This window comes from Nomia melanderi, chromosome 6, assembly GCF_051020985.1.
Source record: "Nomia melanderi isolate GNS246 chromosome 6, iyNomMela1, whole genome shotgun sequence".
Lineage (NCBI taxonomy): Eukaryota > Metazoa > Arthropoda > Insecta > Hymenoptera > Halictidae > Nomia > Nomia melanderi.
The window spans coordinates 6,280,280-6,302,386 of NC_135004.1; the positions used below are offsets into that span (position 1 = coordinate 6,280,280).

A 22,107-nucleotide genomic window follows, 5' to 3' on the forward strand; every position below is an offset into this window, starting at 1 on the left:
ACTAATTTTATCATCGAAGAAGATAGTAGTGTTACGATTTCACTTCGATGCAATCGAATACTTAAACGAAACCAGCAGACAAAGAATTTAATAAATTTGGGAGGAAACTGTTAATCAACCCATCCCCCCTCCTCGATCGAGTTAAACCGCGATTGTAAAGTATAGTGGCGGAGGTGAGCACTAATTGAAAGCGTGCAAATCGCGAAGAAGTGAAAAGAACTCGTTTAAATGGAAGGGATGTTGCGTGTGGGACGAACGGCGACCGTGATTTTTCGCTGAAATGAACAACGAAGTCCCGCAGCGGTGAATCATTTTTTCTCCGATTTGCGTACGAGACTGATTTATACACCATCAAATAAGAAACTCTAGTCGAATCATACTGACGAATCCCGTTTCCATCTTCGATTTGAAGGTGAAATGCGTCGACGAAGTGACCGATCGGATATAAACAAATACGTCGCACATTTTCCGCATATATTACGACTTTATCGAGTTAAATCTGCAATGTTGCTATGTAACATTCAATCAAACCAACGGTTACATTTTCATCAATTACGTGAATCGTATTCAAGAGTTAAAGTAATTGTACGTGAGGACAGATTCTTGCCTAGATTAAAACGAATGAAAAACAAATCTTTTTGACATTGAAGCAGAGAGTTACCAGCGATAAGAATAATCGAAATGATGTGATGTAATAACACTTTATGCAAAAACGAAGATAGAGAGATTGAGATATGAAATTCTTCACAGTTCGAGCTTAAGGCTGTCCATTCAGGCTCGATATAAAGATGAATATCATTCCCGCGTTCCAATTTCTCTTTCCCTCTGTCGTCTGAGATGTCGGTTTCCATTTTTTTCCTATCTTTTTTTCGCCAACAGCCCTGTCCTACGCAAACACGAAAATCTTCTAGCGATCCGGCTCGCCCGACTTCCCGTTCTGCGTCATATAAACGAGAAATTCATGTCTCCCCCAACTTTTCATGTTCCGCCGCTCTTTATTGACATTCTATCTCTCCCACCGGTCACACGGAACACGCTTCCACGGGCATCGACCCCTTCTAAATAATGTTACATCACGGGAGACGAGTCACGGATCGACTTGTTAGAACTCCTTGGCTTCTGGGAGGGCTGGTTTTCCCGGCGCCTCGTTTCCATCCACCTGGAAGGCTCGCGGCTTCGAGTATTCGGAATATATTCCGACCGACTGAAATCGAGGACTATTCTAATATATGGAGCTTCGAATAATCTTTTTGAATAATGGTTTCACCAGAATTTTATGCAGATGCCCAACTCATTGAAATCAAAACGATTCTTTTCTGATGTTTGCTGATATTCCGCGGAAATGTTGAATATTCAAAAAAAGAAGTTTCAAATAGTTTACATTCTCTAGAATTTTATAAACATGTCTAACTGGTTGGGATAGAAACAATCCTTTTCTTTATTGATAGTCAACAGAAATATGTAATATTTGGAGGCGAAAGTACCATTCTCACTTATAAATTGATAATATCAACGTTTCACGATGTGGATTAGTGTTAATCGCGAGGAATTTATGTTTTCAATCAGTTCTATTTAATCTTTGTATTTTCTTATTCATTATTATTTTAAAAAAGAATAAGAAAAACTAAAAAAATTATTATTGAGTTATATTAAAATCATTGTGTTGACTGACATTGTTTTGATTTGTAATTCTTCAAGAAAAAAATCAGGAGAATGTTAAAAGAACATTGCGCATCTTCCACAGTATTAAATGTACATGTACATACACATATACATTGAATATATTTCATCGGGAAATCAACGTGATATAATCTTACAAATAAGGGCTACGTTAACGCTACTTAGCCTTTAAGTTACATTTACTGTGCATAAATATTCGTCCGTCTACAATAATTCGCGTGTGAAGGAAATTAAACTATAGCTTCGTATAATGAAATAATTAGTTCACACGATGCGACGATGATGGCGGAAGGTTTCCTCGTTGACAAATGACACAAACAAACTGACCCTGAAGGGTTGGGTTTGCGGAGCATAAAAACGAAACCAAAAGGAACACGAATGAACAAGGGTATTACAAATGATGAAATCTTCGACTACACGAATTTGTGGCGAAATTTGAAAGACCATTTTGCGAGGCAAGCTTTGGAAGTAAAGTTAAATTTCATTTTTTGAAAACGCTTCTGCACAGATTTTTAAGGGTATCACACAGAAAGGAAAACAAACTGAAACTTGAAAAGATCGTTAAAATGATCAGCATTTTGTAATAGAAGTTAAATTAATCTTTCAGTTAAATCGCAAAGTACAATAAAAGTGAACGGTTTATTTCGCTCCAAGTAGAAAAAGAGACATAAACCTGAATTTGACCGATTTTGTAAAAAGACAAAACTCGCGCAATAATACCGCGGCGGCAAAAACACTAATTCATAAATACAATTGAGATAAAGTAATTTCGATCTGTATCACAAGAGAGAAATCTCAAACGAAATCGTTATCAAATAAATGGGGAAACAAGAAAGACAACTACTAACAATTTTCCCTTTAAAGGATACGCGTATCCGTAGAACTAAAAAAAAACAAACTTAAAAAGAACGATAGCATCAACAACGCTCGCAACGTAAAGCTTCGATACTTAAAAAAATTCATTAACCTCTAATCACAATGTTTGATTTACAAAAGAAAAGTACGATTCGGTCGAATATGTATAATACTTTTTTTCTTCGATGTTATACACTATTTCGTTCAGATCCAGTGAAGCGTTTGATCAGTCCTAGGTACATGGTCACGTGAACGTTTCTTTGAAAGGAACAAGAAAATTAACGTTTCTTCTTTTCTTAGTTTAAATATAGTCCTCGTCTATATACTATTCACTTATTTACTCGAAAGTGGAAAAATGTCGGGTCATAGAGGGTTGATACTACTTCGTGGCTGTTACAAAGAAGTCTAACGCAACAAACGAACATCGTACGAGGATCGCGAATAGACTGCGAATATTTGTGCCAATGATTAAATCAAATAGAACAAACATTTGAACCATTCATTTGCCAAAGTGGTTAACTCCACAAAATGAAAAGTAGAAAAATTTGATGGAATTATGTACATAAAGAACCGATCAAGTATTGCTAACATTTGACAGTGGAGTTAGTCACTTCAACCAGTGAACTAATTTCTTACGTCTATGGAGAATACGTAAAGGTACAAATAAAATCGAAATTTGTCACATCGGTGTCACAGTTTTCATTTCATTGGCTTTTGCAACTATCGATAACCCTCGAGCGCGCAACATCTGCAATTTAACAGTTAGTGTAACACCTTGAGAACCCGAACCGAACGGTTGCCTTCATTTTATCCAAACAGGTGATCGGTATTCAAGATAGTACACCGCAGTGCGGTTTTATGATGAAATACACTGCGAGGTAGTAAACTAAATGGAGCCGTAACAAGAAGTTTGTGTTCAGTGGTCTACAAAGTATATCGTGATAATGGAATATGACACCTATAGTCGCTGCTGCAAGTAAATTAGAGCTTCTCTCGAACTGTTATCAAAAATCAATTCGAACAAGTTACTACTGACTCTATAAACACGTTCAGTCGATTTATTATTCAGCGTCATAGATAAACATCTGGAAATTTTAATAATGATAAACTACAATGAATCACTATCTTATTTTTCGAGGAGACTGTTGCTCAGTACCGTGTAAAACATTAGTCTGCACCTCTCTAATCTAGCTTCTCATTCAGACCAGTCTTAACAATCCTTCAAATGTTGAAGACAATTCTATGTTAGAGGGTTCTTATCTTACAAAAGAAGCTTTTGTGCAGGATTCCACTGAGATTACTATCTCGCTATATCATTAGCTTCAAAAATACAATAATGCTTCAGAAGATTCGAGTATTTACATGGTTGTAAAATTGTTTCAGCCCATTAACACAGTTCACGGTCTGTTTTGTGTTTAGAGTAACTTTAAACGTACAGTGAATACTTAAAAAAGTGCTTCTTTCAACAAATAAATAGAAATAAAGTAATTTCTATGAGCGTAGCTGCTAAAAAAGTGATAAGACAAGGGGTTAAGACTTAAAAAGTCTATGGGAATATTTAATGTACACATATCTTTTCAAAAATAAAATAGAATCAATACTTTTCGAATCTTATATAGCATTACCGTACAATTGTCGGTAATAGCTAAAAACATGAACGATCACGCAGTTCAGATCTTCCTCGAGTTATATTAATCACAATGTATTTTTAATGATAGTGTGCCTCGTGGATTTTACTTCCCTATACATCATACCTTCTTCTTCCTCTTTTTTCCCCTTTTTTTACATTTTACAGACCGCTTAATTACAAAATAATTCTAAGTACCTTGTATAAAATACACATAAATATATATGTGTATGTGTATATATAATATGTATAGATCTAAAACAGAACAAACTAAATGTATAATTCGCCTAAGCAAATGCGGCGGAAACACTATCGTTAGAAATTCACTGTATTCCCGCGTATCTGTACAAAAATATATGTGTATGCAACACATAATGTCTTGTCGATTCGTTAACCGATCGATCTTACAATTCATGTCTTTTTTTAAGGTACAGGCTCTATCAATGGAACTTACAGAGATATTTGATCAATAAAATTTAATTTGTAATAATCACCGTACAGTTCTACGATTACGTTGAAACAACTGATAAATTTCGAGTCATTTTGCAAGTCACGGTTTTGTTAAATTTGAAATACATAACGAAACCTTCATATGAATAATCAGTCTTCTGTTTGTCGAAATAATTTTGATACAGAGCGATTGTATATGCACATTATCATGAATAAATGGAGCATCTCTTAAATCAGAAATAAGATGATGATTTTATTAATCATTGTTAACCCCTTGCCTTATTGGTGAGGACTTCCAGAAAAATTTAATAAATATGAATATTATTCATTTTTTTAAATATTGAAATTTTAAAATAAATACAGATTCGTAATGGTCACAGAATTTTTTTTCTTCTTGACACAACTATCAACGGTCAAGTAATTTTAATGTTAATGTAGTGCACAATATGTGCGTTCACAGTGTGCGTTGATATGCGAAAAACGATAATAATCTGAAGAAACGTGAATAAAAGTTTTATTTTACATTTACCCCTAAAACTCGAAGGAATATCTATCCACTGAAAATTAAAGTTTATTTAGTCGCTTCTAATTGATATTGCATTAAACATTTTAATCTAGTGTTCCATTTCTAGTATTATCTAACATTTTGCTGTTTATATAGCTTCAGAAAACTGAACAAAGACAAACCGCTTTACAAATTTAATAGTGTTGTATAAAATCAATTTATAATACTTGAAGTGAACTGTCACCTTTGTAAGCAGTTGTGTATTCCTAAAAAAAAAGAGAAAGAAACGGAATCTGTCGTGATTTGTAATTATATGTATTGAAACAACCACAGAACTGGTTTTAAAAAAATGTACTTTTACAACGTGGGTGTCCACAAAAATAATTTAAAATTCTGTGAACCAGAACAAAACGCAGACTTATGAAATGAACTGATATTTTTAATAACACCGCTTCATCTATGCAGATCGAACACACGCAAAACATTATTTGCGATCAATTGGGTTAGCCAAAAGATTTTTCTCGTTTGTTCTCAACATGATGTTGACATTATATGACACAAAAATAAATACTATAAATAAATAAATACATTGAAAAATGATAAAAGACTGTCACGAATAAAGTTAACAATATATTTCTATATATTAATACATAATATATCTTGAACTTAATAAAATGAAGCCAAAAAAAAAGAAACGAGAAAACTTCTCGACCAACTCAATGCAATTCACAATTTTATAAAGCAACTAGCTTGTTGACAGATCTCATTGTTACTAAATGCAGACTGCGGATTTGATGTAATTACAGACTATTTGGATGTACGACATAGATGTGATAAAATGAAGAATCAAACAACTGTTAATGATGTATTCATTTTATTTCAAACTTAATGAAAACCTTAGGCGGAACAAGTCACCTACTTTTCAGGTGCCACCTGAGAAGATTGATTTACAAAAGTTCGAATTTAAATAAACATCCACAGTCTCTTAGAGCATAATACGACTGTATATCTCCGGTCATTGTTAGTCGATGGGCAAAGTCTGCGTCGATGAAGCGGTACCGATGAAAATATAAGAATGAAAAAAGATATCAGAGTGATTTCAACGTAACGCTCTGGCTGGTACGTTCCAGATCATTTGAAATACGCTACGCGTCGCGTGACACGTATTCATAGAGCTTTAAGTTCGCGTGGAAACTCAATGATCGATATCTCGGTCTCTCGGTAACGAGTAATTACACAAAGTTTCCGGCATCGCCCACCTCCTTCGCCGATCGATCCTAGGATAAAAATTTCATTATTCTCTATTCAATCTTTTATACACAATGCACCCTTGCATTATCGTGCACAGAATCTACACAGGTAGATAGAGACACGCACATAATACATTTGTACCGGATGGTAAAACGAATCGTGTTCATTTTTTACGTTTGTTTGAAAAAAGAAAAGAAAAAGAAAAAGAAAAAAGAAGAGAAACTAAAACTTCAGTTCAATAATCACATTAAAAAATAACTAGAAGTTCGATTATCAACTATCATACGAAGCATGGTTTTGTACCAGAGTCAACATCGAATTACACAAATTCTAATAATTTACATCAATTATAGCGATGTACACCTCCCTTTGTTTCTTCCTTTCTCTACGGTATCGCTTTATAAGAGAATGAGATCCATAATTCGCGATGCTTACGACACATTTATAAAATTTCTTTTATTACGGAATATACTTTAATCGTTAGAGTAAGTTATCTTTCTGTAACTCCCTTTTTCTCGCTCGTTCTCTCCCTCACTTTCTCTCTCTCTCTTTCTCTCTCTCTCTCTCTCTCTCTCTCTCTCTCTCTCTCTCTCTCCCTCACAGTTTGTTATAGTTACAACGATCTCGTAATACTTCAACGTACAAAGTAATAAAGTAAGCCTTCAATTACACTACGCCGGTACAATTACATCGTGTGGACGTTAAAAAATGTTAGGTAAAAGTTCAGCGTGTAAAAAGGACCGATCGAACGGGAATTTCTGACGAAGAAATCGGTCGGATACACAATTCTAAAACGTAACCGTTGAAATCGTAAAATCGCCGTCGATAAATTACTCCAAGTACAATTCACTTAGGCCATTAAAGCAACGTCTGAACTCAAATCAATCGTCGATACAATTAAAGGTTCCCGCGGCAAGAGATAAAAGGAAAAAAAGAAGAAAAAACATGAATGAGAAGAAAAATGACCCGCGACTCGTGCGAAGCGTAAGTTGCATACTCTGGTCCAAAATCCGAATGAATATTCAATGAATCGTTTTCTCCAAGAAGGCAGACTTTAGATATGCCATAGAATCTGCGTGTCAATTCTTTTCCTTTATACAAACTGTAACTTACATCTACCTATGTTTCAATCTAATTCATCTTATATATATTTATAATATCTATAATCTTAATACACACATTTCTCAGTCTATCTGTACACTCTACCACGCCGCGTGAACGGATAATCGTTTATTCCGTTCAACGTCGTTACAATTAAAAGCTGATACAAAAACCGACGGAATATCTTCATCGACATAGAAGTATCCTTGTGAAGACACGTCTCTTCGTTCCTTACTTCTACTATCGTCGCGAAGTTTCATTTTCCCCCATTTATCACCAATCACCCGCAAACAATCATTCGATCGAACTATGCCTCGGAATTTTTTCATATTTTTCCATTCATCGTTCCCATGAAAAAATCATCGCTACCACGCCGCAGATTGTATTTTACACACAACGTAAACGCGTACCGTTAGCTTAGTAAACGGTTGTATAATCTGTATTTTCATTACCACCGACATTGACAGCGAGAGACGAGAGACAAAAATCATTTTATAATCGGTCGTGAAAAACACGTACATCGAATTTTGTCGAGATTTGCTGTGGAAATCGTGCAGAGTATCGCGGTTCATCCGCGATATTCGTACATCCTGATTCTCCTACGTGAAACAAACTACGGCGCAGAGACGACAAATTGGCTAATGGAACGGCACAGGTGCAAAGAGGGTAACAACTCCATTCGTTTTACCTTTGACACTTTGTAGCCCTTTGCCTCGCAATCCCACAATTATAGATGTAACTGTTTCAGCTAATACCGAACATACGTTTGACAGAAAGTAGGTCTATTAAACTTTAATTAGTGTCGGGGCTAGAAGGCGTCAATCAGACCTGCATTCCTTTGCCGAGCCAACACGTTATCTCTGTGCTACACTTAATTTTGACTCCGAAGTATATAAAAGAAAGAAGAAAAAAATGTGTGAGTGAACTTTAGGTATATAAAAATGTAATATATGACAATAATTTAATCACGAAAACACACGAATGTATTAGTACTTGGACATTATATCCTTTGCCTATTTTCAGCAAAAGGACGAAACACATCTTACTTCAGAAATAATAAAATACAATGACTATACTTGTGTATGTACGAGAGAAAACAATCGTCGCTGTTCGAAAAAGTGCATCAAATAAAGAGTATAAAAATATTGTATTCCTGCTCATGAGAAGATTATAATTTGATATTGTGACACAGTGTAATACTTTTCTTTTCATCTCCAACATTCGCTCGCGACAATAACCACATGGCGTACGCGATGACCTGCGGTAGCCAATCGACTGGGGTAAAAGTGATAGGTAACATTGAATGTTTCGACTACTGGTTCACAGTCGAAATTGTTCGTAATCGATGAGCATACTAGCCTTTATACGAAGCTAACGGGATTCAACGGGCTAGTAAGTCCTGACGAAGGATGTCGTTTCTTGGATGTCCGCTTCGCTGTCTGTGCCCTGGTATCCCTGGGATTGAGAAAGTGAAAGAAGTGCATCCAGTCCTAATGATTCAGCTAGCGGATCTGGCGCTCTCGACTACAGTATAAATAACACAAAAAAATGTTGCACTAAAACTATAACGTACTACGCTACTTAGCAAATAAAAAATAAATATCTTAAGATAATTAATATATGAGATAAATGGTACAAAGGAATGGATACGTTACAAACATTGTATGCTACACCCTACCATAAACGGAAAAGCAAACATAAGGAGGACACGACAAAGCTAACAAAAATATCATTTTACATAAATAGAATAAACATAAAGGAAATTATCTCGAGCTAAAATTAGCAACAGTAACGCGACTCGGGCTATTTATATAAACATACCGTCGAGTTTTGTTCTGCTTCTTTGCAATTACTGCATATGTAGTCATCCTCTTCAGCAATTTCTGTACGATCCAATCCGACACAGTGCATGTGGAACCAACCTTCGCAACCTCCATCGCACTGAACCCAATCAACTTCCCTTCCTATCGTCCAAATCGAAATGCGTATAATATAACAGAAATCATTATAGTAAAATATTTTCATAATAGGAAGCATACTTACCACTGGGTCGTAAGCAATTGACCGCGGCACAGTCATCCTCTTCATCTGAAGTATCTTGCTTAGTCTTCTTCCGATTACCACCCCTTTTCTTTGGGCCGTCATCACCTTCTTTACGTTTCATCTACAATGTATATTTAACTGAAATCGAGCTAGCCGATGTTCAACAAACCGTGCTTAAATCATTTGATTTTGAAATTTATGTCTCGAATTTAAACTTCATTGCAATTTTAAATCAATGTTCGACGCTTCACTACTCCGAAACAATGTATAACTACAATCACAAACATCGATGTCAATCGTACACAAGTTTTCAAAGTTTCAATTCGAGGCAGATCACATTTTCAAATTTAAGTACCTTTCGAGGTCCACGCTTCATTGGCACCGGTGAGCTAGCAGATTTCTTCTCTTTCTGCAGCCCCTTTCGTTTCGCTAAATTTTTTTCTTCCATCTTTTGCCGTCCAAGTTTTTTTAACAGCTCGAACTCCTCAGACTTCCTCTTTCTTCCACGTTTTCTTATGTCTTTAGAGTCTTGATTTAAGTGCGACTGCACCTCTTCGTACGAGGCATACTTACGGACAGTGCTTGGACTGTTCGTATGACTTAATATGCGCCAAATATGTTGCGTCTCGTCAAGTGCAACCTCTAGCAAATCACCTTCCATCATTAATTCCTCTAAACGTAACCTCGCAGATTGTGAGAGCATGACTGAGGTTTCGGTTGTATCGTTTGATTGTGATTTCCGCTGAACTTTAGATACTAAAAAAAGAATATCATTAAAAGTGATAAATATTTAATATCCATTACAAAAATCTGTTTTTTTTTTTTATAGAAACATAAATCTTACTATATGAATATGTATGCTCATTACTATTAAACGTACTACAACTTGGTTCGTCGTCATCAATGGTAACCACATCGTCGTCGTCATCCTAAAATATATCATATACATATATGAATTTATACTATATAATTATCCAAATCTATTTATACTATCCAGTTACATTGCAATGATATTTTTACTTGCAAAATTTTAAAAAGTCAACGTACCAATCACCTGTGATGCTTGCGATAAATAGTAATGTAATTAGAGTCATTAACACTTACCGCTGTACTAAGCGTACTGTCATCCGAGTGCACACCACTAAGTGGAGCAATAGCTTGTACTCTTTGATGCAGTTCAGGATTATTTGCAGCCTTCTTTAACTCACTACTAATAATTTTTTCTGTTTTTTCTCTTGCGGCTGCTTCTACCAGCTTTTGCGATAGCACAGACAATTTTGCTAGCGCCGATGAAATTTCATCTATGGCTAATGCTTGACGAGCTCGATCCTATCCAAAATATAAACACAATGATCGTTAATAATATCTCATTAATATTAATTCTTCTTTTTATAATATATTCACCTGCCAATTCATTGCACGCTCAGTAAGACACTGTAAGGCTTCACCTTCCGGTAAACGAATTGGAATTTTCTGAAGACTAACCAACAGTGCCAAAATTGTTTCTAATCGCGGCCGCCGTGATCGTAAACAACAAGGACACAAAAATTTAAGTTCCTTCGACATGGGTAATTTACCTTTATACGATGTTTTCGGTAAGGGCACGCAATTCGCTGAAAAATATTGTTACAGTTAAACTGCTTTTAAATTTAATATAAAACTGCAAATATAAAAGAAATTTCACTTACAGTGGAACCAATCTTTACAAAGCTCACATTGAAGCATAAGACCATATCTCCGTCGCCAACAAACACAATACCTAGAGTCGTCCATTTCGGTTTTCATTAAATTTCTTTCTCTTAAATTTCTCATTGCTTCCATCTCTCGTTGTTCGGCTAACTTAAACGCAGCCACTACAGTGGCCGAATCATTGGAATCATCCAGTTTCGTATCACAGACGAAGACAGGTCCAATACTCTCTTCACTTTTACTCTTCTTAGTTTTCAACGCTTGTGTACCAACACCGATACGTGGTGACAAAGCTTCCATTAAAGTGCAATGCGAGTTTTTCCTTAGGAATGTTCTTGCTGTCCTTTCTTTCCAAGTTTTCGCTTGTGAAAGAGTAGACTCTAAAATTGGTAGAGCATTCAGGTGTAATGGAACGCTTCTACCCTTTTTAATTAACTCATCCAGTGTATCATAATAAGGAAAGTTCTCTCTCGCTTGTACTTCTTCCACAATTTTTGTCCAAGTCTTTGCTTTATTAAGTGTATCTTGAAGAACATCTAGGCTTGGTAAGTAAGCTTCTACTTCATCAGCCTCACGAATGAATTCCTCCAGAGACGGTATAGTTTGTCTACTTTTCGTATGAAGGTATAACTTTGCTTTCTCCTCCCACTTATCAATTGCATTCATCAATGTTTGTAACTCAGAAAGCGTCGTTTCTATACTTAAGTGTGGTGGTATTGTCATACCTTTTTCAATTAATTTTGCTAAATCGTCACGATGTATAGACTTTGGATCTTCTTGTACAGACTTCACTTCTTCTAGCCATTGTACTTGCGCTAATTTCTGTGACAAAAAGAAACAAAATTATGCTATGGAACAAAGTTGTATCATTGATTTAAATATATTAGACTTACTTGTTTCAATCGAATAAGTTGAGGTAACTCAATACAAATAGAATCCCCAAAATCAATACATTTCTCTAACTGCTCTATATCACAATCATCGTCCTTAGTTTCCAATTCTTCTGCCTCCTTTTGAAATTGTAATACTTGATCAAGTATAAATTTTACACCATCAGATTCCTTAAGTTCACAGCATAGATTTGTTATTTCTTTGTAAAAAAGTGTTAATTCCTCTACCGTGAGCTTATATTTAGTTTCAACAGATTGTCTTGTTCTGTGTGAAAAATATTTAGATAATTTTTCTTAGATAGTATATGTATTTTACATAGGGGAATGGCTTAGTTGTTGCTACAAAATAATCATACCTGGTACGTTGTTTATTATTCAGAAGTTGTTGTGCAACACTCGCACACTTTTCAGCATCCTGTACAGCAGTTGTTAAAGCTGTTAGTAATTCACTTTCTGGGAATTTTTTGTTTTCTGCTTCATTTAAGAGCTCCTTTAATTCACTCAGTTCAATTTTATCACTCTTCTTATCGGGATCCATTGCTTCCTTCACTTTTGTTACCCATGAGTCAAATGACTCGGCTTTCAATTTTAGCTTTTGTAACATAATTGGTAGTTCGTCTAAAGTATAACGGTAACGTAATGTATGCTTTTCTGGGGGACAATCACAAAGATCCTTGAAATGTCTTAGACAAACTAACTGTGAACTCTGGCAAGAACATGTAACCGCGCTCAAGAAACAAGTTGTCTTGCACGTTTCACACTGTCTCTCATCATCTGGTAAAAGTTCAAATGCTTCACGCTCTGCTTCAGTTACACCCTAAAAAAGAAAATTTTTAACAAAAAGATCATTTACGTTATCATTTAACATTCTCACATTTTATAGGAAGCATTAAAACAGGACGAAACTAGGAACAAAACACATGTAGCCATCTGTAGACAAACTAACTTCAAGATATAGTAAGATTTTACAAATACACTATTCATTTAGGATGATGGTTAATATTTTTCAATAAATTCGCGAGAAAAATAATAATATTCACTGAATCAACAGAAGAAACGTAGTGTCTGTTTAGCATCATGGTAAGGCTTTAAAAACATAACCTCTATTCACCAATAAAAGTTACATAATCAAGAGCAGAGACACACCAAATAGACATCAGCTAGTCAAGGTCGTTAACTAAAGAACGATCGCACAAAAACTATTTTAACGACAACGAACACAGGCTAACCAAATATAACGAAATATAAGGAGGCATTAATGAGGAATATAACGTGGATGGTGGAGCTCTACTGCAATGACCAATGGTTGGCAGTATCAGACTCACACACACGTCTTTTACCGCGTGTTCCCGCATGGTTACATATGTGTATGTTTGCCGACGTGTGCGTGCAACACTGTGTAAGTGTGAATCGGTGAGCACTGCTTCAGCACATACTATACTGTTTGACCTAAATACATTGGTCTGTGCATTTAGAAATACAACCCGTTTCATGTATTCGACTTGTTATGGTGGCAAGATTTAAATGAACGAAATGCTACACGTTTTCCGATAAAACAAATTAATATTTTTACGTATTTTAATTAAGAATAAAATATAATATAAAAAAATAAATTTTTATAAAATTCTCTTATTAAAATTATTAATGATTAATAATGATTTCTACTAAAATTATTGATCTTAGGTTATGAAATTAATAATATTAAGTCAGTTTATAAACGTTAATAACTTACCCACTCCAATAAGTTCTTTCTAAGTTTCTTCTCATCATCCACCATTTGAAGCATATCATGGTAAGTTGCAGTTGCAATTCCTATGTCCAAGGAATCTGGATCTAATGACATTTTGCATACCAGCTCATCATGAGAAAATACGCAAAATCGTCTTAAATTTGAGTAATGCGTTATACATTCTCTTCCAATCTTAAGCTATTAAACACATAATAAAATCTATAAAGCACGTATAATATTGAAATCGGTGATACGAATTTGAGATGATCATGTACCCAATCGGCAGGCGCGAAATTTACAGCTTCAGCGAAATTATACCCTTGATTAAAACCAGCATGATACGCTCTAGGAAATGTTACAACAAATTCACCCGCATGTTGATCAGTTCTAAACACTGGAACACCTATAATAGAGTACAAATTAAAAATAATATTAACAATAATTAGTATTTCTTGAAATTGTAAATATATTAAAACTTATTGTATATATCACCTTCATTAGTTAAAATATTAGGATTCATTATAGTAACCAATTGATGGAGCAAATCTGGCTGACTGTGAAATAGTTCTGGTGCAGCAGATTTCATTGATTGTTCAAATCTTTCTGCTTGAGAACCTGGCACACCATACCATGTTTTTGGTTCTCCCCAATGTAAATAATTAATTGAATAACTCCAGTGATCCTCATTGTGCCAACAAAATGTTGCAAAACACATAGCAACGTACATCCATGGTACTTTCATACCACTGATGTCAGCATTAATATGACCTAAGACACTCCCACGTAACACTGGCAAATTATTTAAATTCCATGGAGACTCAGCATATTCTTGATCGCATGTAAATAAATTAACGCTTGTTTTGGTTGGAAATCCAGATCCATGATCCATTGTGTGTAAATCTGCTCCATATTCAACTGTTACATCTTCATCAATTGAAGAAACTATTCTCCAAAATTCTTTTTCCACTAAAGATGTTGGCACCATCTACAGAGAAGTAAATTCATTTTTAACTTATATAATTTCATTAATTTTGAAAAATAATATAAAAGAACATAACCAGATAACATACATGTACAGGCATATTAAAGTAATCACTCTTAAACTGATCAGCCATCTCTCCAAATTGTTGTAGGGTATACTCTCTCTGTGCTTGTTCGAAACCAAATGCTTCCATTGGCTTAGAAACTTCCTCAGCAACGCACTTTGGGCACCGCCAATCTCCCTTTGGTATTTCTGTTAATGGTGGCATCAGACAGAATGTATGATAACTGTCATCGCATCCATCGCATAAAAGCATGTTCTCTTCGTTATCACCCCTTCCACAATTATGACAAATGTATTTTGCCAACTACATAAAAACATGTTTGGGTTTGAAGAAAGTATAAATGATTAATAGTAGGGCATAGTGTAATGTGTACTTACAGGGTCAAATTCATAGACAAGTTTAACTCCCCTAGTTTTATTTGATTTCTTTCCTTCTTTGGTATTAAACCCAGCCATTTTTGGACCAGGTCCATAAAACTGTAATTTCTTAAGTTCTTTACTATTGTCATCGCCATTTGCACTTCTGAGCCCATCTTTACAATCATTATCTGAATCATATTCCTCCTTGCAATCTTCTTGTTTAATACATATTTCTGGTTTTTCTTCTTGACCACCAAATCTCTTAGATCGACGCGAGAATTTTTCAGTTGGAGGTTTAATTTGTTGTCGTGATATAATTCCATGTGGTTTATAATCACGATCTTTCTTTTCATTTATATTGGAGTCTGGTTCAATTTTCTGTGCAATTGTGAACATATATTAAACACTTGTTGTTTATAACAATCACAACAATACCAGAAAAAATAACTTACAATATCTGTTAAAGTTTTTCCTTGTTTAAAGACGTCAAATGGATATAAAATTCTTTCATAATGATTCTTTAATATACTTCCTACACTGCGACCAGATGGGTAACCTAATTTATTTGCAATCTTTGCCCACCTCCTTTCTCTTGTTACTGTTTCAATCCCACCTACAAACAATATAGATAGACTTAGTTTATTACATTAACCAAATCTTAACCATTGATCTGTGCAAACAGAAACAAACCTTCATCCGTAACTATCTTGTGTAAAGAATACAAATCAAGAGCTTTACGTTCAACAAGAGGAATTTTCAAAGAAGAGCCTTGAAGTTCCCAAAATTTTGCAATTTGATCTAAGAAATTAAGTTTTATTCTAGTTTTCGCTTCCAATTCATTTAACCTTTGTATCCTTGGAACAAATTTGAATTTATCTACATCAACAGCAAATGGTGGCTGCCAATTCTGTAAACAAGTAATAAATTTATAACAGCTCATATGTATTACTAACTTGATTTTTTTAATAAAATAACGTGAATAATTTCATGTAAATCAACTTATTACGATATTTAACATTTAAATGATGTAACAAAAAATGTCATTTATCGTTGTTTAAGTTTAAAAAATATTCGTAGCCACATTCATATTCATATTCAAAAATACGATACATTTACTTCGAAAATCGTATTACGTTGTATACTATCACTTTTTAATTACTATATTTACACGATAATATTTATGAGATTTCAGATCACTCAATTAGCCAAATAAAGTAACAAAATATATGTATAATAAATATGTAGCAAGAAAAAATTAAAAAATCGGTACAAGTGTTAATCAATGTCAATCTAGCATATACTCAAAAAAAAAATAAGTGAACATTATTGAAATCCTCTATAAAATAATATATCAAAAAACTCATTAACAATAACATAAATATATGTATCTAAATAATCAATAAGTGTTTCGTAGCTTCTTCGTTATCGTGACACAACAATCATTGCAAGATCAGTCCAATTCTTTAAGGATACTGATCACTTTTTAAATACGACTAAACATGGAGTTCCAATATCGAACGAGTTCTTTAGACCTTTCATATTTAATTACTCGGACAAAATAAAATTCTAGGTGTCGTCAGACAACAATGTATATTTCTATAACGCGTGCGAAGTAGGGTGAAAATAAAACGGAGATTTTCTCCATACACGACGCCCATTTAATGTCGTGACCATAGTTATTTCCGTAATGGCGTCATCCCGTTACAAAATATGAATTTTACCAAAGACTCTTAAATTGCTGATAAATAAACTGAAACACTTAACGTGGATCATGTAATAATTGAAAAAGAAACATCAATTCGCCAAACAAAATCAACAGCAACAACATTGATGAAAATCAATTCTGATTCTTAAAATATGATTCATGGGGTTGTTACGAAGTTACTGCGAGTCTGAAGAATAGTTTCATCGTGAAGGCATATTTTCGCACTTATTCTAAAATAACTTGTGAAATAATAGCCGGATATAGTTTACTGTGATTCTTTACAGTTGATTATTAAAGTAAAGAAAAAATTTTTTTACACTATTAAATCGTTATTTTAAAGAAATATAATTGGAAGTTCTGCCGAGACACAAATAGGATTAGGAATTAGTTACATAGCATCTTCCAATATACATTTTATGCAATCTTTCTCATAAATTTACGTTACCTCCATTCTTATGTGATAATTTAAAATATGATTTATTATAGAAGAAACGACGAAATATAATATATTGATACATTAAAAAAAATTAATTTTTTTATTTTGACGTACCTAACGCGATACTCGCAGTACTAGATTTTTTCTAGAATTATTACTAAAATTGTTTCAGTCTTTATATTTTGTTAAGCATTAAATGAAAACAATTTGCCAAAAATATATTTTTAAAATATTATTTCACACATATGGATGCAATATGGTGGCAGAAATTGTTTTCAATTATGATATGATGGAACGAACAATTATAAAATAGGAAGCACGATAAAAAACACATAAGAAAAAATTTCCCTATGCGGGCGTATAAAAAAATTCAACAGTATTGACTTTCATTTTTGGTTTATGTGTGTTGAAAAAGATAACGAAAAGAACGATATCGTTTTCTGAGAATATCTTAAGAACAGTACAATTTCTATTTCTCGACGAAAAATTCAACAAAGTTACTAAAATTCATTTACACAAGAATTCATATAATCGTATAGATACTTTGGAACGAAATAGAAACTTCTGAGAAACATCAAACAATTCCTATCTCTACAATACCATGATATCGCTTATGTTTCATAAAGATCGTCAACGATGTATGTTCATAATTTTTCCGAAATTTTTCTCCGTTCATGCCGTTAATACGATTCCACACTTTCGAAATATTTCGCGAGATTTTGCTAAGGTGACATTGTTTCGATTGTCTCGGCCATTTTACATAGCGTACCTTCTAGCTATAACGATATTAATGTCGCAATGAGACAAGTACCTAATGTGCTTGATTTCAGATTTTTTTTCATTTCTATAAACCCTATCTATCAATCACATTTGAAACCATAACTTCCTAATTAAAACGAAAAATATAATCAACGCATATAAAATATCGTTGCAACACCTATATGAATATCATGCAAGACAAATGCTGCTCTTGAGACACGAGACCGTGTTCTTTTCTTCCCTTTTTTATCGTATTATCATTCGCCCCGTGTCGCCGGGAACATTGTTCCTACTCTCGTTAGATTCAAATGTTCCAGTAGTAACGAGAAGTCACGGAATTATATTGGAAGGGAAATATGGTACTACAGGGAATTAACTTTATTTAACGATTAATTTTCGTTCTGATGTACGTATTACGTAGGAACTCGTTTATTTTGTGATGTCACGACTGTGATGTCCGTACGGAAGCGTCACAGTACGTAAACGAGGTCGGTGCGTGCGTATCTGCACGTCTCGACAATCACAAAAACAGAAAATGTATTCGTCGTGTGGTCAGGCCCGTTCAAAACGAGACACAGCGATGAATAGAAGGATCAATGTATAGCGTCCTTCCCACAAGAACAGACGGGAAAGAGAAAGCAGGGACACGACGGAGAAAGAGAAGAACAAGGATTGATGTAATCGCGATGGAAGGATTTACTTACAGGCGGCGGTTTGATCTTACAAATGCCAGACTTCTCCGCGATCGGTCGTATTTTCGCGATGTAGCCAAGGGGGTCGTGAAACTCTTCGATACTAGGTTCGAAGACCGGCGCCTCTGGCGGTATAATGAATTCGAAGTCCGAATCACCACGATCGCAAGCCATGTCTTGGGTGCAATGATAAGTCCCGAAAAAATCCTCGCAACCGAAGTTCGTGTCGAACCTCGATACCATGACTTGAGTGCCCAACACAGCTTGGACGCGGATAGGTGGCCCACACGCACCTAACGCGGGTGAGGACCTCGCGCCAGCTCCAGCACCGTTACTCAGCTGCCGGCCCCGAGAATTTATTTAGAAACATGTTTCGGTAATCCATCATCACGAACTGCATTTGTGTATTTGGTAGAAAGCGGTTGACAATAAAGGCGACAGACACGAAACACACGATGCACAAACGTCCACGATATCACGCGGAGCCTCGCACACGAGCAACTGTCCTATTCCCTGATTCATACACCTCTTCTTTCCTCACACTCACATGAATGTGTCTGCTGAACAAATAAAATAGTTCTCCCCGCTCCTACCGACCGAGAGTTACTAGCAAAATTGGCACTCGAATCTATATCATAATATTCTATGGTGCAGAAGCCAGCGCCAAGCGTTTATCACGAACTTAGGATACAACAATCTAAGGAGGTCTATGAACATGTGTTATTTTCCCATCAAAATTTCTATCTTTTAATTCCACAACATACAGGTGATTCTGAACGGGAATATACTTTCATGGCTATACGTTTGTAAAGCATAGTTAAATTGTATTTTAAAATGCCTTTTTTTTTATCGTAGAATATATTTCTAGATTAGTGCTATGAAAACATTTTATAGTAAGCTATTCAAAGTTGTGTACAGACATGATAGCGTCATCTTAAAGTAGGGAATTTTTGACAATTAATGACTCCTGAATTTTTGCTTTTTATGGAAGATTGAGAATATAAACATTAAGAGAAACTATTTTCTTTACATGAAACATTATGAAGATATATATTTTTTATAAAATTAATTACCCACATGCAGCAAGTAATTGCTTTAAGCGTAAAAAAAATAACCTCTTTGAAGTTAAAATTTCATTCACAGAACTGGTGAATAGAAACGAAAAGTCTCTATAAAATTATAATCTTTCCAACTAAGTAGTCTAAACCAGGAGTATAGAACTGGGAGCATGCGAACTCCATAGTGATTTTCCCCTCACAGAGAATTACCTTCTCCATACCTACTTTTACTTGTATTTGACATTCATAAAGCAGCTACATACGCAGTTAGAGCACCTCCTACAGTAGACGTAGTGGGAGAACTATGATCGAGAGTCACTAGCATAAGGGGAGGTAGTTTGATACCACTGTTCTGAACAATTATAACATTTAAATAAAATAATATATTAATTAATGTTTTATGGCAATTGTAAAACCTATTAAACTTCAAATATATTCAATATTAAATTATTAGTGAACTCAACATTTTATTATACAATTGGAATTATTTTATGTCAAGAATATTTCATATAAAAGTATTGTATTTTCTCATAGTAACATGAAATTCTTTACATACAAACTTATAATCGTCAGTTTATGATGTCAATGTTTGAACAAATACATAAATATATTACCAATTTAAATTTACCGCTTTCAACAAATCAGATGGCGTATCATATTGATCTAGTAATATATGAGAAACGTTGTTCAGGACAATTAGTACTCGTGGTCATTCTTACCTTTCAAAGTGAGAAGTATGTAAAATGTTATATAAGTTTTATCATTTCAAAATAATTGTATTTTTCAACAATTTACAGCTTAAATAGAATAGAAATGTCTTTTTATATATTTATGTATTATTTTCCTTTAAAATATATGATAGCTGTCAGTGTTCTGTAAATTTGGTTATGTCTTGTTATTTAATTCAGTGAATTTACTTTTTTGCAGAATTCATTTAAAATGGGTAAAACATTTGGAGAGCTTGCAAAAGTTTCTGGAGTCACATTCTTTCGGCTCAGTCCATATGAGCAGAAGCCATTTGCTGGAGTGCTCACAAACGGAGTGCGAAATACAATACGCAGGTTTAATGATTCTATGGTAACATTTGTACCTTGTAAGTACTTTTCTATCAATTAATATTCTGATACTTTTATAAATTTCATTACCTTCAATAATAATAAAATAAATGCATTATGCCTACCTTACACAGTAATAAATAAAGTAGTATAATAGAAAATGATAAATGAATTATATGTTTATACTTATGTTTTAGTTGGTCTTATGACTTACATGCTTATGGAATGGGCAGATGACGAATATCATAAGAGCCAGCGTAAAAACCCAGCAGATTTTGCAAATGACAAGTAAAATATATGTCAATAATTAATAGCAAACAAAGTACATGTAATTTTAAGTTAGAATAAAATTAACCACACGTAATGTATTGCTTTGTTATTTCATTTTTGTAACACAAGTAAAACAATATTATTATATGTTTACATATAAATATTATCTAAATGGCAATATTTTAAGTAAACTTTTTAATATTTCAAATCACACTAAGCATAAATATTTTGAAACAAATTAAAGCAAATATAAACTTTTTATACACGCCAACTAAACACAAACAGTACAAAGAAGAGCATTCTTCTTTTAAATATTTTCATTTTTTTGTTAAATGAATTTTTTTTTAATTATGAACACTAATAAATATAACAATTCATGATAAAAAATAAAATTAGTTGGTTTCCTCCTTTTTAGATGAAAAAGTTAATTATTGCCAGAAATCAGAAACAAAAGTTTTCAAAGTATATTGCATACAATTGATTAATGCACTGTTTACCGTAAAATACTAACTAATCAACAGGTGTTGCCCATCCTATTCCAATAAAAATTCTATATATTCGTTTGTTGTAACGAGTAGTTTCATTGGTTCTTGATGCAAGTCATCGGATTTCTTCGGGATTTCCGTGACATCATCCAATCGGTAAAGGTACTTCTCCCTCTGTACTCTTCATTTTCATATTTTCGAAATATTCGCATTAAAGTATTATAACCTCCTTAGCGCAATGGTAAAAATTGATATAATATACAATAATTTTTTCCACATATTATAATTCAAGATAAAATGTTTGCAGTGCTTTTTTAAAAAAAAATATACTAAATAAGTTCAGGTATCATCATTCATATGTAACCGAATATACGACTACTTCCTATATTTCACATGAAAATTTTAAACAACAATGTAAGATC

General features: G+C 34.0%; 2 protein-coding genes across 5 annotated transcripts; one reads left to right on the top strand and one right to left on the bottom strand.

Moving 5' to 3' along the window:
- Positions 1-1,736: 1,736 nt before the first annotated feature.
- Positions 1,737-19,369, bottom strand: Kdm5 (Lysine demethylase 5). Of its 4 annotated transcripts, none has more exons than XM_031978936.2 (18): positions 18,830-19,369; positions 15,916-16,132; positions 15,678-15,838; positions 15,244-15,603; positions 14,891-15,169; positions 14,313-14,805; positions 14,096-14,223; positions 13,824-14,018; positions 12,448-12,908; positions 12,095-12,356; positions 11,201-12,023; positions 10,917-11,125; positions 10,617-10,841; positions 10,393-10,441; positions 9,868-10,268; positions 9,513-9,633; positions 9,291-9,433; positions 1,737-8,993 (listed from the first exon to the last, which is right to left on the bottom strand). In XM_031978936.2, the coding sequence occupies exons 1-18, from the start codon at positions 19,058-19,060 to the stop codon at positions 8,859-8,861; spliced, it is 4,893 nt and encodes a 1,630-aa protein (XP_031834796.1). In that variant the 5' UTR covers positions 19,061-19,369; the 3' UTR covers positions 1,737-8,858. The 4 variants fall into 4 exon arrangements, with proteins under 4 accessions (XP_031834796.1, XP_031834806.1, XP_031834785.1 ...); XM_031978946.2 differs by having other exon boundaries at positions 1,737-8,924; positions 10,357-10,441; XM_031978925.2 differs by having other exon boundaries at positions 10,357-10,441.
- Positions 19,370-20,443: 1,074 nt separating this feature from the next.
- UQCR-Q (Ubiquinol-cytochrome c reductase ubiquinone-binding protein) lies at positions 20,444-21,294 on the top strand. The gene is made up of 3 exons (XM_031979617.2): positions 20,444-20,609; positions 20,803-20,968; positions 21,128-21,294. The coding sequence occupies exons 2-3, from the start codon at positions 20,815-20,817 to the stop codon at positions 21,220-21,222; spliced, it is 249 nt and encodes an 82-aa protein (XP_031835477.1). The 5' UTR covers positions 20,444-20,609; positions 20,803-20,814; the 3' UTR covers positions 21,223-21,294.
- Positions 21,295-22,107: the final 813 nt, after the last annotated feature.

Excerpts from the sequence above, each read along its gene's own strand:
- Kdm5 (XM_031978925.2), bottom strand. The coding sequence starts at position 19,060 with ATGGTATCGAGGTTCGACACGAACTTCGGTTGCGAGGATTTTTTCGGG. Across the intron at positions 16,133-18,829 it reads GTAAGATCAAACCGCCGCCT|AATTGGCAGCCACCATTTGC; the intron begins GTAAGTAAATCC and ends ACTTGTTTACAG. Across the intron at positions 10,269-10,356 it reads TGAGCATACATATTCATATA|TATCTAAAGTTCAGCGGAAA; the intron begins GTAAGATTTATG and ends TTCTTTTTTTAG.
- UQCR-Q (XM_031979617.2), top strand. The coding sequence starts at position 20,815 with ATGGGTAAAACATTTGGAGAGCTTGCAAAAGTTTCTGGAGTCACATTC. Across the intron at positions 20,969-21,127 it reads TATGGTAACATTTGTACCTT|TTGGTCTTATGACTTACATG; the intron begins GTAAGTACTTTT and ends CTTATGTTTTAG.